General features: G+C 39.4%; 3 protein-coding genes across 5 annotated transcripts; 2 read left to right on the top strand and 1 right to left on the bottom strand.

Annotated features, from left to right (window-relative positions):
* On the top strand, positions 5553 to 7377 carry LOC109712950 (U-box domain-containing protein 27-like). The gene is given in 2 exon segments (XM_020236791.1): positions 5553 to 6463; positions 6466 to 7377. Coding segments are annotated over 2 exon segments (1167 nt in total). The 5' UTR covers positions 5553 to 5712; the 3' UTR covers positions 6882 to 7377.
* Positions 6879 to 14368, bottom strand: LOC109712930 (putative pentatricopeptide repeat-containing protein At3g15130). Of its 3 annotated transcripts, XM_020236750.1 has the most exons (5): positions 11739 to 14368; positions 11016 to 11172; positions 10840 to 10904; positions 8340 to 8460; positions 6879 to 7206 (listed from the first exon to the last, which is right to left on the bottom strand). In XM_020236750.1, the coding sequence occupies exon 1, from the start codon at positions 14300 to 14302 to the stop codon at positions 12236 to 12238; it is 2067 nt and encodes a 688-aa protein (XP_020092339.1). In that variant the 5' UTR covers positions 14303 to 14368; the 3' UTR covers positions 6879 to 7206; positions 8340 to 8460; positions 10840 to 10904; positions 11016 to 11172; positions 11739 to 12235. The 3 variants fall into 3 exon arrangements, with proteins under 3 accessions (XP_020092339.1, XP_020092344.1, XP_020092352.1); XM_020236755.1 differs by lacking the exon at positions 8340 to 8460; XM_020236763.1 differs by lacking the exons at positions 6879 to 7206; positions 8340 to 8460 and adding an exon at positions 9522 to 9544.
* LOC109712945 (pentatricopeptide repeat-containing protein At2g20540) lies at positions 14328 to 15960 on the top strand. The gene has a single exon (XM_020236777.1). The coding sequence runs from the start codon at positions 14335 to 14337 to the stop codon at positions 15946 to 15948; it is 1614 nt and encodes a 537-aa protein (XP_020092366.1). The 5' UTR covers positions 14328 to 14334; the 3' UTR covers positions 15949 to 15960.

Raw genomic sequence — 15998 nt, 5'->3', positions numbered from 1 at the left:
TTTAATATCCTATGGTTTAAAGTGTGTCAAGTTAGTACCTTGTGGTTTCGCACTTTCTCACTTTAGTCCCCTGTAGTTTCAAGTGTATCAAGTTAGTACCATGTGGTTTCAAATTTCTCTTTTTATTATCTATTTCGGGGTATATAATTTAAAAAAATATTAAACCACAGGGTATTAAAGTGAGAAAGTGCGAAACCACAGAGTACTAACTTGATACACTTGAAACCATAGGATACTAAAAATGAGAAAGTGCGAAACCACAGGATACTAACTTGATACATTTTAAACAACAGGATACTAAAGTGAAAAAATGCGAAACCACATGAGGGTATTTGAAGTTTTTCCTTTTTTTTTGGTACTCTTCTAGTTTCTTTTATGGGCGGATGGGGGTATTTCAAGAGGTTTTCTTGTCATATTGAACATGGATTTGAATTTTGTAGCGACATTTTTACTTTATTTTTTAGAACTTTTTTTATTTTGGATAAAAGTGTTTGATTTGGTTTTGTAGGTTGTGAACTGAATCCTATCCAGTTCTTCTATCAAATAATTGTTTGGTGCTCAAATGGACTTTATAAAAGAAAATTCTTGAAACACAGTACAACACGAACACGAACACAAAATTGAGCTAAGGAGCCGAGTCACGAGCTAATAAACTAATAAGATAGCATTGATCTAACGAGTTGAGCACTAGCTAAGTTCGAATAAATTGCTGAGTCCAACACAAGTTAGAATTTTCAAACTCGTCACGAGCCGACCTTTAATATTTTCGAGCTGAACTCTAGCCGGCTCTAACTCGCTGGTGTTTGGCTCACCGACGGCCTTATTCACCATCGCTATCTTATACGTATAGTTGATGTCCTGGTCCTCGGATATTAGATTTTGAGTTCAAATTTTACCTTAGTTAGAAAAAGAAATAGAAATATGACCTAGAGATGTTACTGAAAAAAAAAGTTAAAGAGAAAAAAAGAAGTCCTTAAACCACACTTTTGGTTCTCAAACTGTGAGGATTTTGTTATTTTGGTTCTCAAATTTTTTATTTATTATATTCGAACTTTATAGTTGTTGCAATAAAGTTCCACAATCTAACTTGCTTAACTAAAATATTGACTTGTCATTGATGTAGAAGTACTATGGCATATTAATTATTATCATGTTATCAGTCACAATACTGTTATACTACTTTCATAATTAGCAACGTACTAATATTTAGTCAACTAAATTTGATTGTGAAACTTAATTTTAATAATTTAGAAAATTCAAAATAGAAATTATAATAAACTAAAATTTGGAAACGGAATTGCCACCAACCTCATAGTTTGAGGACCAAAAATGTAATTTACCCCCGATACTCCCTACCATAGACAAAAATATATATATATTAAGAGTCTATTTGAATGTTAGAATAAATTATTGAATGATAACTTTTTACGCCATAAAGATTTATTTATTTATTTTATTACTAGCAGATAGAAGATTGATTGATCTTAACTCCTTCCTTGAAAGTGATGATATGATAGGAAGCATATTTTATTAATTTATCTTATTTTGAGAATATTACTTGAATATCCAATATAGTATGCTTTTTTTGACATTAATTATGCTTTTTTTTTTTTACATTAATCATAGTTCTCCACATCTACCAAATATTATAAATATTTTAAGTAAATAAAAAATAGTGTATTCAAATGTCAAAGTAATGTATCCAATAATTGAAAAAAAATTTGTGTGATTGAAAGTAAAGAGTTTAATTTTTTGCTTTTTAAAATATTCGACATCCATAATTTAACAAGAAAGCATATTTTATTATTCCCAAAATAATAACCAGAAGATTGAATATAGTATTTTGTTCTAAATATTTGATCAAATTCCTTACCTTCCAAATATTACAAACTTCCTAAATAAATTAAAAGGGCATGCCAAATACTTACCGTTTAATTTGCACATTTAAAATACGATAAAAAATAATTTATTGAATGTTAATATTTATTTAATTTTAATATTTTATTAATGCATTATTATAATTTATATCCAAAAAAATTAATATAATTATTTTAAATTTTATTTTAATTATTTTTATTTATTATATTATAATTTATTATTTATTAAGTTATATAATATGGAATGATATAATGTAGGAGGTAAGTTTACACTCGTGTGGGGATTTAACAATTTTCGGTAAAACAAATTAATAGAGAAAGTATGGAACTGTTCTTTTTAGCTATTTACTTTTCGCCAAACAAATAGCAGAATTAACAGAACTTTTCACTTTCACAGCTATAAGAACAAACAGTGGAGGTGAAGTAATTATCACCTGAACTTTCGTTCAACCTAAAATCTACTTCAATCTAAATTTTACTTACGTTGAAACAAACAGACCCTTAGTAATTGAATTTGATCCTATATTATCATATTAATCTATGAATGAAAAATAAACATTACTATATTTATATCATGAACATAGTTTAATAGTAATGTAGCATATTCTTCAAATTTAATTTCAGAATACAGTAGCTTGTGCGTGTTAACATCTTGTTAAGAGTAGTGTTTTGTAGTTTGAAAAGTTAAACTAATTATTAATTACAATATGAATAAAACTAATTATCCTACTACACAATTAGTAGTATAAAATTTCTATCCAAAACGAACCAAACTAGAGTCTTCAAAATGTCACATTCGAGGCCCCAATTTATGTCCTCATATATATATAGCTTTGGAATCCTCATCACTTTCCAATGAGAAATTATTGGTTGCAACATGTTACACAACACACAATATTCGCTTAGATCATTTTGATTTCCTAATCTATTATTTGATACCATTAGCTAACGAAAATACAGTTCATTCATGAGGATTTGGAAGAATTTTTTTTTATAGTACAAATAACTCTCATCCAAATCTCATAATTTAATTTTAAATTCTCACCGCTATTATTGACATTTTACCTTATTTGTTTATTTACTTTTCTTAAAAAGTCGGAAAATCAAACTCCGTAAATATGAACGTGCACGTGCAAACTAACACATTACTAATATCAGAAAAATCGGGAGAATCAAATTTGGTAAATATATATGTGCATATTTCAAACCCGGCCATGTAAATTCCGCAGGATAAGAACGACTGCACTAAGCAATGATTTTTAGTTATGCTTTATCAATAGCCTAAAATGCTACGAAATTTAAAGATTAACTGAAAGAAATAATTACATAAAAATAATTTTTCTTCTTTTAATAAGCAATAAACTAAAATAGAATTCAGCCGAGCTCTATTTTAATCAAAATAAAAAATTTTATTTTTAAATGAATTGAATTGAGTTATTCTCAAGTCTCAACTGAATCCCATTAAATTTTACTTAGCTGGATGATTAATATTGTAAAATTAAAATTTATATAAAAATTATATATTTAAAAATCTATTAGCCGCGTAGGAACTAGTTTAAAAAAAATCAATAACAGAGAAAAAACCATTGTTCGATTTATTATAATAAATTTGCACACCATTCAACAAGTTGTATTGATGCGGTGTACACGATGTGTCACACACCCGGTGCACACAGCAATTTTTCCTTTTTAGAGAATAGATATTAGGGTAGTATATTTTGATAAAAGGCTAAATTATAGTAATCCTTCTTGCATTTGGGCCTTTATTTTAATTAGCGTATTTTATTAAAAATTACATCAATTACCTTCTCATAGTTTATCATTATTCTTAATAAATTTGAAGGTAAAAAAAATTATTGAATTGAGTCGTAATACTTTACAAAATCACATTAGTGGATAAAAATTAGTTACAAGTAAATAATAAAATAAAATTAGTGAATATATATCTCTTTGTTGTCGCTAAATTAGTTAAAATTAGTGAATAAAGACAGAGTGATCATCTGGGCCATCTAATATATGGCAGGTGACAAACATACACTATTAATTTTTGAATTTGACTGAGATTTTCGTAGACTCGGATTTGAAGAGTGGAGACTCTGGATCTCCCGTCAACGAAACCGATAGCATACTTCTCAAGCGATTTAGGAGGAATAAATGTAGCTTTCATATTCCCGGTCGAAGGTAGGAATAGTTTCGGCAGTTTCTAGTAGAAATTTCAACAATTTACAGTAGTACTAATATTTTTTTGAGAGATAAGTAGCACGCTATCTGCGTCGTTTATTTCATTTAAAAATAAATTTAGCTGGAAATGTGAATCAACTAGGATTCGAATTTGGGACCTCGGGTATCAATCACCAAACTCTTCGCCATTTGTTTTAGGAACGGTCGGTTTCAGTAGTACTAGTTACGATAGGTTTAGCAGCAGTCGTTTCAATGTTAATGATTTTGACAATTTTTCTGTCAGAAATTTTGGCCATTATTTTAAGGCCAAGCCAAGATTTTGAGTTTTAGAGTGTTTCAATTTCGGCGGAGAGACGATTGAGCTCAAATAATTGATGTTTTGTTTCAAGCGACTGAACTTAGCATGCTTCGAGTCCGTCAAATCCCAGCGGAGAACCTAACAAACACAAAATGCTTGCATCTCCCAACCACTATAGTTGCTTTAAGTTAATAAAGGCTTTAATTTTTTGCGACAACACTCTATCTGATTTGTTATCTATTTTGCGTTATAAATTAAATAGATATTAATATATGGAATAATATGATATATCAATTAGTTTTAGAAAAATTATACAATCTAAGTCGCCAATTATCTCAAAATTTTGAATTTATTTGAAACAATAACAAAAGAATGCGGTGAGATTATTGAAGTAATTTATAATGCAAGACTCAAATGAAATATATGGCCTAGATTTTAAGAAGTTTTATAATTATTGAGTTTTCGTATTACTGGAGCATGTTTAATACTAAAACTAGTGAAAGAGCCCGCGTTTTGTAACAAGTAAAAATTTTATGAGTAATTAATAATAAAATAACTTTAAATATTCTTTTGTATTCTTCACTTGCAACAGTCACGAAAGGTCCCTCACTATTGGTAACAGGAATGGAGCTGATGACGCATTCTCCGGTGACGATGGTAGTGAAAATGATGACGATCCCTTCGGCCGCGGCGGATGTGGGACATAGGCGCGCATTAGTGAGAGAGGGAGGGAGAGAGGGAGGGAGGCAATGATGTATGGAAAAAGGTGAGAGATGGAGAATTGATTAATTGAATGGAAATAAAAAATCTGATGGAGGAAAAATTTGGTACTGAAATCGTTTAAATGTATTAATTAAATATATTAGCGAAAGTTTCATGCAGGAATAGAAGGTGAAGGACAATTTGCCATTGAAAGTTTGATAACGGTAACGTTTAGATGTATTAATTAAAAGTTTAAAAGGAAAGGGTAAAGACAGTTTATCATTAAAAATTTGATAATAAAAACATTTAGATGAATTAATTAAATATAGTAATTAAAATTTTGATGAAGAAACTGAAAATTATCAAATAATGATGAGGATAAAGAATAACTTGTCTCGTAGTAATATAAATTTAATAGATGTCACTTTTTTAGTTTGGGCTCCTTTTTCAAACACGCTCATTATTAATTAGTTAGTCACAAAACGGGAATCACAATCAAAGAAGAGTCAAGAATCGTACCGTTGACCGGCGACGTCATCACTTTTGACTCCTCCCAGTGCCCTCCGCGCACTTTAAATCCACCCACCCCCGCAACCCACACCCCATCCTCCTCCCTCTTATGCGTACGTCCGCATAACAAGACCCCTCCCCACCATGGGACAACCAGGTGCGGAGCAGCGTCCCCGGCGCCGGCGATTACCGGAGCCGTTGGAGGTGAGGTTACCGCCCCTGTTCCGGTGCCCCATCTCACTGGAGGTGATGCGGTCGCCGGTGAGCCTGTGCACCGGGGTCACCTACGACCGCTCCTCCATCCAGCGGTGGCTCGACTCCGGCCACCGCACCTGCCCCGCCACGCGCCTCCCCCTCCCCTCCACCCACCTAGTCCCCAACCTCGCCCTCCGCCGCCTCATCCTCTCCGCCGCCGCCGAAGACGACGACGGCGGTGGGCGATCCGACCCCTCCGCCGCGGAGATCGCGTCGCGGATAGCGGCGGCGGGGGAGGGCGGGGATTCGGAGGCGGCGGTTCGGGTTTTGGCGCTGATGCTGGGGTCGGATCGGGTCGGGAAGGGCGATAAGGAGAGCGCGATCGCCGCGCTCGTCGCGGATCTGGACCGATCCGTCTCGGCGCTCCTCGCGGTCGTGCGGAACGGGCGGGGGATCGGGTCCCGGATCGACGCCGTTAGGGTTCTGGAGTCGATCCTAGCGTCGCCCGCTAGGGTTTGCGGCGAGGAGTCGAGGGCCGCGATCGCGGAGAGGGAGGAGCTGTTCCCGGAGCTGGTGAGGATGATGGGGGAGGGAGGGGCGGCGGCGGAGGCGGCGATCGGGTGCATGGCGGCGGCGGCGGCGGCGGGGAAGAGGAGGGCACGGGCGCGGATGGTCGGGCGGCGGGGGGGCGGCGCTGGCGCGGGCGATCGCGGGCGGAGGTGTCGGCGGCGGCGGCGGAGCAGGGGATGGCGCTGGTGGGGCGGAGCGGGGTGCGCGGACGGGAGGGTGGCATCGCGGGGGAACCGGCAGCGGTGGTGGGGGCGCTGATGGGGAGGATCACGAGGGTCGAGGCCGTGGGGAGGGAGGCGGCGGTGGCGGCGCTGTGGGCCGTGTGCTGCGGCGGCGGCGGAGGAGGGGGCGATAAGAGGGCGAGGGAGGCAATGCTGGCGGTGCCGGGGGGGCTGGGGAAGTTACTGGAAGTGATGCAGCGGGAGTGCTCGCCCGCGGCGGCGCGGATGGCAGGAGATCTCCTCCGAATAATTTACACGGCGGGTGCGGTAAAGAACGGCGGCCTCGCCGGATTCGATAGCAAGACAATTCATGTAATGCCATACTAGAACAATGTAGAATTTCATTACGGAGTTTAGAAATACAAACTGCTTTCGGAGAATAAGGGTATATTTGTTTTTCTGGGGTTGGAAGAGGGCAGAGTTTGCGAGTTCCGGGCAATGCACCCAATCTTAGACTACTTCACCGTAGAATGGGGCAAAATGGTGGCTTCCATGCTGTACACAAAGTCGGTGCCGGTGGTCACAAACCGTTTTCTCTCATCAGCTCCCAGCCTCCAATCTGTGAGTTCGTCGATTTCCCGCAATCGTCTGTACTTGCAGTTCAGCAAGGTGAAGGATTTTCGTGGCGGAGATTGGATGAAACAAACATGCCCTAGAATAGTATAGGTGGATAAATATATAAATATATGCTTGTAAAAATGAATAAAGATTTTTTATTTAGTGGAATGCAGTGTAAAAGGAAGAATTAGAAGGAAAGAAACTAATTCCATTTTGACGATCGTTATCTGAGAATGCAGATATGTATAAAGCAATGCTACCGGTACACTCCCATGTTTGGTTCGAAGTTGGAGTCAGAATCGAAATCGGAATCAAAATAAGCTGGAATTAGAATCGAAATGACTCATTATCTAATTCTGTTTGATTCATCACCTGAATCGGAATCGAAATAAATCATTCCCATTGTCGATATTTAGTTCAGATTAATATAAAAACATAATCAAATTAATATACTAACATTATCTTTATAATATATTAATTTAAATTCAAATTAAATATTAAATATTAAATATTTACATCAAAATTTTGAAATAATGTCAAAATTTTAAATCTATTTTTTTAAAAAAAATTAAACTTTGAAGTTGAGTGGATAATTCAAAATATGAAACTAAATTTTAATTTATTCAAATTCAAACTTAAAATTATAATTTTAATTTTAATTTGAATTCATAAATTTAATTTAAGTTTGAAATAAAATTTGAATGAACTTTATATAAATTAAAATTTAATTTAAATTCAAATTCATAAGTTAGATTCGAAATACTTGATTAAATTTTAATTTTTAATTTAAGTTCAAATTAAAATTTAAAATTATATATTTAATTTTTAAATTTTAACTTATATTTTAATTAAAAAAGTTGAAAAAATAAATTTAATCCGAATAAATATCTATTCCGTCCGGATTCAACTTTCAATCCGACCTTCTAGGCCGGATTGAAAAAAGGGTGATTGAGCGATTCCCATTCCACTCGGGAATCGGAATCGGAATGGGACTCCCACGTACCAAACACCCATAAATGGATTCACTCATTCCCATTCCGATTCTATGGTAAAAAAGAAGTGAACAAAACACACCCCTAGAGTGTATATAAATTTTACGTTCTATTCATCCAACCCTTCTTTTTTATTAAAAATCCAAAGAAATTTTATGAATCCTATGACGGGTGAATTGTAAAATTTATATTTATATACTGATGTATATGTAGTATTTTTCATATGCATATGAACCAGAATTATATGTGGCCCGTTGCCGTGGCTGGATATTCTGACTTGTGCGTTTCGACCGTTGCTTCTTCTCCCCATATTGGAGTACAGTTTTCATATAATTTTCCGACCTTAGCCATTTAATCTATCAACACAAAAGAATTGTTGTAAGAGATGAACACATTGCTTGCAGAAAGGAAAAAAAAAAAAAAAAGGCTTATTGAAGAAATTGTACAAATGCATTTGTGCATTTAGAAGGTAAAAAAAGAAAACAACTCTAACTTCAATTATTGGGATGATAATTTAGAACTCAAGCTTCTGCATACTGTAGAGAAAGTAGCTGAACAAATTGTTATCTATTCAATCAATAAAGCTTGACATAATAAGCATAAACTACCCTTTTAAAATGTTTTAAAAATGATATTATGTAAACCAATCAACTCTCCCCTGAACGATTCATTACGCTCACCCAAGTATTACTTACACTAGTATCAATTTTTTCTTACTATTCATGCACTTCGCTGTTCTTCGTGCGCAAACCTACTCGAAACTTATTTGCCAAATAAGCAGGGTGGAGCCAAAAATGAAAAGTAAGAGAGGCACAACAAGCATAATATAGTGCTAAGTTTCGTTGTGAACCTAACATTTCCCATAGTGGGTCTCTTCTTTCTCAAATATACGAGAATTTGGTAGCTCAAACAGTCTTTTTACTGATAAATAAATAGAAATTATTTCCAGCGTCCCGTGCATCTCCTCATCTTGTGCATCATTATCTAGCAATGCTTTATTCCATTCCATATTTCTAATACTATTATCTAACTTTGCGCATCGTTCGCCTACCAATGCTTTGTGCATCATTTGTCAATCTTGTGCAAAAAGATGAAAGATAATATAAAAGCTACACCATCAGCGAAAGAAAATTTTCTTACAAGAATATTGGATGCCAAGAAATATGCGAAAGATAAAAGACATGAATTTCAAGCTTTCTCAAAATACGGGGGAGAGTCCTACTCTCTCTATAGAAAGAGTCAAAAGCAGATCTGGTTGTGAGAAGTCAAAAGCAGATATGGTTGTGAGAAGCGAATGACCAAAATCTTCTTTTTCAACAATGTTTCTTTACAAGAAAATATATTCTGAAGTGTATCTCTACTACTATGCGCGGGACCCGCGCCTGGTGCCTGCTCGCGCGGGTCGCGCACCCGCCGNCCCCGGCCTGCGCTGCGCCCGCGCTGAAAAAAAAAAAAAATGGAGAGAGGGGATGAAGGAACCGCGCGAGCCGGGCGCAAGAGGGAACGGGAGAGGGGGGCGCTGAGGAGGCGACACGTCGGCCACAGTAGAACTCAGGATTTAATATATCTATAGATAACTATAAAACATGACAAACATATAGTAATAATTTTTTTGTTGTTATTCATATGATAAACTCGATCAGATTCAATGACAATTCTTGTAGTATTAATATCATTCCCCAAACAAACAGGGATATACTAAAATTGTTGTCATCTTATGAGCAAAATCAGAGGAAACCTGGAAAAAGGAGCCTCTACAGCTGAAGTTGTCGAATTAGTTGTTGATAGCTTTGTTTCTCAAGCCATTTTAAACTCTACTAGGCCAATGAAAACTGAAAACAACAAGCCATAAACAATCCAAAGCAGGCCCACAATAAAGGAATTCTAGTTGATGAGGGAAGGTATTTACTTACAAGTAGGCATATTACCTTCAACCTTTGAGTTTTGACCAAACCAATCTTCATCACTTTTGTTAATATAACATACCCGTTTTTGACTACTAATAGGAAGTGTAATAAAAGTGTGTTTCTCCATCCACTGGAATAATAAAGTAACACAGAATGAAAGAGAGAAAAAGAATTGAAAGGAATATAGTGGAGAATAAAGAAGAGAAAGACCTGAAGAAGGCTTAGGTTTCTTTCTTTTTACCTCTTTATTTTCTTTTTTAATTCTTATCTTTAGTGCTGGAATCTAGAAACTTTAGATAAAAAGTCTAAGTTCTAATTTGTCCCCTTTCCTTCCGTTCTTTCCCTTCGCAAGTTGCCTTACTTTTATTTTCTTTGCATTTTTCTTTAGAGAAAATTTCTAGTTGTCTAATGTTTATATTATAATTTAAAGAAAGTAAAGATGAGTATCATATTTTTTGACTGTCTTTTGGATTCAAACACCCGTATCCAAGATCCTTCGAATAGTCTTCACACATGTTTCACACAGCTTCAGTTTCAATTTTGTTTTAATCCAAATATTGTACAGTCACATGTCCACAAAAATTGTTGCTCCGAAAAGTGGAATAATTCGGATAACATTTACTAATGCAAAGCTGTCCTATTATACAGAAAATGTGCGAAATAAGTGAACAAAGAGTGGACACGGATCAACATAGAACTGTGACCACATTTGCAAAGAGTGAACATGCAAAAAGAATCACCAAAAGAGAGTAGAATGGGATCTTCTCAGATAAGGATAAAGAGATTGACTAATGCGAAAAGAAAATTAAAGCTTGCAGATGTACTTACATGATGCTTTGTGATTCTTCATATGCACCTTTAGTTTGATTCCTCTTCATCGACAATCCTCATCTCTGAAGAAAGCAAGAGGCAATTTCATCAAATGGTTGAAAAGGTTGACGAAATGAAGAGAACTGCAGCTAAGAGAGAATAAGCAGGAACTTTGTTATATGTATGCGGCTCACCTTAATCAAATGGTTAGAAGAAACTGGCTGGATGAGTAGTAATTGGCTGTGCCAGGTCCAACCAACTCAAACAGAAAAGAACAGGGAATTGAGAATGGGTCAGAATATAATGCATTAACAACCTCCAAGGCTCATTTTGTTGTGTCGATCCGTCAACCTGAGAAACAAAACTCAAGCATGATCTCTATTAGCATACACCTAAGCCCCATTCCCAATCAGATCATCTTTTAGATAACATAGTTCCTGAGTCAATTCTAATTCTCTAAACCACTTTAGTTTTGTGAGGTCATGAGCTCAATCCCAATCATGCACTTTACAATGGGTTAGTTCTGATATTAATTATCTAGTAGGTTAACTCCCCATTTTTGGCCCCACCAGTCAATTCTCTACGCATTTCATGACCTTGGGCATCTTATTAGATCGATCTTTTAGAAAACAATTCCTGTGCTACTTGCATTTTCTGTTTTTTCATTTATGCCCTCTGTCATTTTCCTCTCTTTTTGCCTCTCTGTTCTCTCTCCCTCTTTTCTTCTTTACCCTATCGAATAAAGGGAAAGGATAGGGAAAACAACAGAGATTAAAGAAAGAAAAGGATAACCGCTGCACATGGAACAAAGATGATGTTACTACTTCCACCTTTCATATGTTGTAGAATATATCTTAACTAGGCACTTCAGGTTTAAAAGTATTTCAGACCAAGTAAGAATCAAGAGTGCAACTTACAAATTCGAAGTCATCTGTACATGAAATGCAGCTCCCGAAGAACAGATCCCAACAATTCTAACTGCAGCTGGCTCCAGTTACAGCAAATAATCCTTCTTAACAGTTGCAAATGGATGTACGAACTCGTAGATTTGATCATTCAACATTAAATGAGATTTTATGTGTATCATAAAATTCATCAGTTTTCAGCCCTTCCTGCGGCTATACTTGGTTCAGTGATTCAGTCAACTGGAAACTAACTATACCAAGCTTCAAACATTGGACCATAAACCCATACAATACCGCAACTAATCAATGCAGATTACAAGATCCCAAAACAGAACCCTTGGATTTCATTTAATAATCAACAGAAAAGCTGATTCTTCACAATTCTCAGTTTTGCAAACTATTGATCTTTTTAATGCAATGAAGTTGGTGATGTTGCGATCCAACCACGTAAAATTCTGTGTTAATATCTAGTCAAAACAATTGTCTACTAGTTCCACATCTCAGGGAGCTCACCAGTAATCTCCACAAGAACAAAAGCCACCTTCAAACCTATGAAACCTATTAGCATCTCTCACCACTAGCACCCTCCCGATCATCCTCGACAATCCTTTGATAAACTTGTGGCAATCCCCACACACTCTAAGGTTCTTATAAACCCTAATCACCTCCTCACATCCCTTCTTTTTCTTCTCTAAGCCCTCTCTTGCCAACCAAAACCCAATAGCCAGTTTCTCACTGTGCGCTCTCAAGCTTTCCTCCTTCGACTCGTCCTCTACATCATGCAACACAGAGCTAACCATGAATTCATACCCCAACTCTTCTCTCATTCTCTTCTCGACCTCCTTTAGAACTCTATGTACCTCATCATTCATTGGATGGCTATCATCGCCTCCGTAAAAGTAATGCACCTCTTTATTTATCTCAACCCAACTGCACCCTCCTTGTTTCTTCAACCCTTTCCTTCTCATTCTCTCCCTTACTCTCTCACACTCCCTCCACTTCCCTGCCTCTGCAAAAATGTTTGACAGCATTACATAGTTCGCAGGGTTAAAACCATCCATTTTTATTAATATGTCTCCCACTTCCTTACCAATTTCCAAGTCTCTGTGCATCCGACATGCACTCAGAAGTGTCTGCCATATACCAGGAGAAGGTTTCATTGGCATGCTAAGTATAAGATCTTTACCTTCTTGTAACTGGCCGGCTCGGCCAAGGAGATCAACCATGCAAGCATAATGCTCAACTTTCGGCCTGAACCCTAATTCACGGACCATTTTGTTGAAATAGAATCGACATTCTTTTATTAAGCCAGCGTGGCTACATGCTGATAGCAAGGCTAAGAAGGTTACCTCATCAGGCTCAATTCCTTCCACTCGCATCAATTCAAACATTTTTATTGCATCAAGGCCATTCCCATGCTTTCCATAGCCATTGATCATCGTTGTCCATGATACAGTATTTTTTAATTGCATATCTCCAAAAAGAGTTTCAGCTTCTTCAATGAGTCCACACTTAAAGTACATATCGATAAGCGAGTTCGATACAGATAGATCTAATCCAGATGGGTCCTTGATCACAAAAGAATGAACTTGCTTTCCTTGCTCTATTAGAGCAAAATCTGCAAATAAACCAGTGACGCTAGAAAGAACATAACCATCGACTCGGATCCCCGATTTCCAAAGCTGACGAAATAGATCCACGGCTTCTTCTAAAAGCCCTTCCTGTGCATAGCCTATGATAAGGTTCGTCCATTGTATTGCATTCTTCACCATGCTTTGATCAAACACTTTCTTCGCTTGCGGTATATCCCGACATTTAACATAGAGATCAATAAGTGCCCCTGAGAGAATTGAATTGTGCGAACTACATATCCCACTGGTTATGATGGAAGCATGAAGTTGGGTTCCTTCGTGAAAAGCTCCGAGACCACCACATGCTTTTAATAAACTGGCAAAGGTGAATTCATCGGGCAAGTGGAGGAGTTCTCGCATCGCTTTGAATAGAAGTAAAGAGTCCCTCTCTTTTCCTCCATGTACATAGCCTGAAATCATGGCATTCCAAGTAATAAGATTCTTTAATTGCATTATATCAAACATCCGCTTCGCTTCCTCAATTCTACAGCTCTTAGAATACATGAATACAACCGAATTCCCCACTACAGAGTGCGATTCAAAACCGGTTTTAAAACACAATCCATGTATCTGAGTCCCATATTTGGCATTACCCAAAACGCCACAAGCTTTCAGATTAGTCGACAGCGTAAACTCGTTCGGCCGAACACCCGAAAACCCCATTTCATGAAATAGTTTAAGAGACTCAACAGCATTACCCTGTTGTAAGAAACTAACCATGAGCGCGGTCCAGGACACCACATTTCGTTCATGCATTTCACCGAACACCTTACGTGCCGCATCTATTCTCTCACACTTCCCATACATATCTATAAGATCATTGCTCAATATGATATCAGAGACAAATCCCGACTTCCACACAGCCCCATGGAGTTGAATTCCAACTCCGAGAAGTGAACCCTTCGAGCAATTCCGAATCAACTTCGCGATCCTCTCCCTGTCCATTTCCAACCACAATGAGAATCCCTAATTGGGTAATGAAGGAAATGGAGGATAGGGTAATGCCCAAATTGAGAAACTGCGATAGCTTCGACGAACTGAGGCGAATCCATGCTTACATCGTGGTCTCCTCCCTCTCCCAAAGCAGCTACCTGTCGACCCAAATCGTCAACATCTGCAACGCCAATAGAAGGATCGACCACGCCGCCCTAGTATTCACCCAAATAGAAGAGCCCAACGTGTTCCTCTACAACGCCATGATCAAAGCCTACACCCAAAACGATCGCCATCGCGAAGCAATCGCCACGTACATCCAAATGCTGCGGCGCTCACGCGACCAAGATCCAATTTTTACCGACCGGTTCACCTACCCCTTCGTTCTCAAAGCCTCCGGAGGCCTCCTCGACCTGGATCTCGGGAACCAAGTTCACGCCAACGTGATCAAATCCGGGCTGAGCCCCAACTCCGTAATCCAAAACTCTCTCATCGAGACGTACACCAAATGCGACGCGCTACCGCTCGCGCACAAGGTGTTCGACGAAATGCGCGAGCGAGACGTGGTCTCGTGGAACACGCTGGTCTCAGCCTACGCGCGCCTAGGGCAGATGAAAAGGGCGAGAGCTTTGTTCACTTCCATGCCGAACAAAACGGTGGTCTCGTGGACGGCGCTGATCTCCGGGTACGCCAACATCGGCCGCTACGCGGAGGCCGTGGACGCGTTCCGGGAGATGCAAATGGAAGGGGTGGTCGCCGACAAGATCAGCGTGGTGTCTGTGCTGCCCGCGTGCGCCCAACTGGGCGCGCTGGAGCTCGGGAAGTGGATCCACGCCTACGCGGACAAGCGCGGGCTCCTGCGCAGCACCGTCGTGTGCAACGCGCTCATCGAGATGTACACCAAGTGCGGCGGCGTCGACCTCGCGCTCCGGGTGTTCGACGAAACGCCCCAGAGAGACGTGGTCACGTGGAGCGCCATGATCGCGGGGCTCGCCGCGCACGGCAGGGCCCGCGGCGCGATCGCGATGTTCGCGGAGATGGAGCGGGAGGGGTCCGCGCGGCCCAACGCGGTCACCTTCCTCGCGCTTCTGTGCGCCTGCTCGCACGCGGGGATGCTCGACGAAGCCCTCGGATTCTTCGACGCGATGCAGAGCAAGTACGATATAATTCCCGGCGTGGAGCACTACGGGTGTTTGGTGGACATCCTCGGCAGGTTGGGGAGGATCGAGCACGCGCGGAAGGTGATCGACGAAATGCCCGTGAGACCCGACGCGCGCGTGTGGGGCGCGCTGCTGAGCGCGTGCAGGACGCGTGGCGACATCCCAGCGGCGGTGACGGCGATCGAGCGGCTGGTGGAGCTGGAGCCCGGGGACGGGGGCAATTACGTAATTTTGTCGAACACGTACGCGGCGGCGCGGAGGTGGGATGACGTGGCGCGCACGCGGCGGGAGATGCGGCGCCGGGGCGTGGGGAAGCGCGTCCCCGGGTGCAGCGCGATCGAGGTGGGCGACGAGGTCAGGGAGTTCGTGGCAGGAGGGGATTGGTCGGATCCGGTGTTTGGTGTTATGGGCGGTGTATTGGATCATTTGGCAAGGGTGAGTGAGGAGGATGATGATTGGATTGTGGAATTAACGGTGGCTGAACAAGGATCGTGTTAATGAATTCATAAATCTATAGTTGCAAAATTTTGATATAATATACTAATTAA

Source organism: Ananas comosus, linkage group 1, assembly GCF_001540865.1.
Source record: "Ananas comosus cultivar F153 linkage group 1, ASM154086v1, whole genome shotgun sequence".
Taxonomy (NCBI): domain Eukaryota; kingdom Viridiplantae; phylum Streptophyta; class Magnoliopsida; order Poales; family Bromeliaceae; genus Ananas; species Ananas comosus.
This window is presented reverse-complemented; position numbering and strand designations above follow the sequence as displayed.

Bases quoted from the DNA above. Each gene is read 5' to 3' on its own strand.
- LOC109712930 (XM_020236750.1), bottom strand. From the start codon at position 14,302: ATGGACAGGGAGAGGATCGCGAAGTTGATTCGGAATTGCTCGAAGGGT.
- LOC109712945 (XM_020236777.1), top strand. From the start codon at position 14,335: ATGAAGGAAATGGAGGATAGGGTAATGCCCAAATTGAGAAACTGCGAT.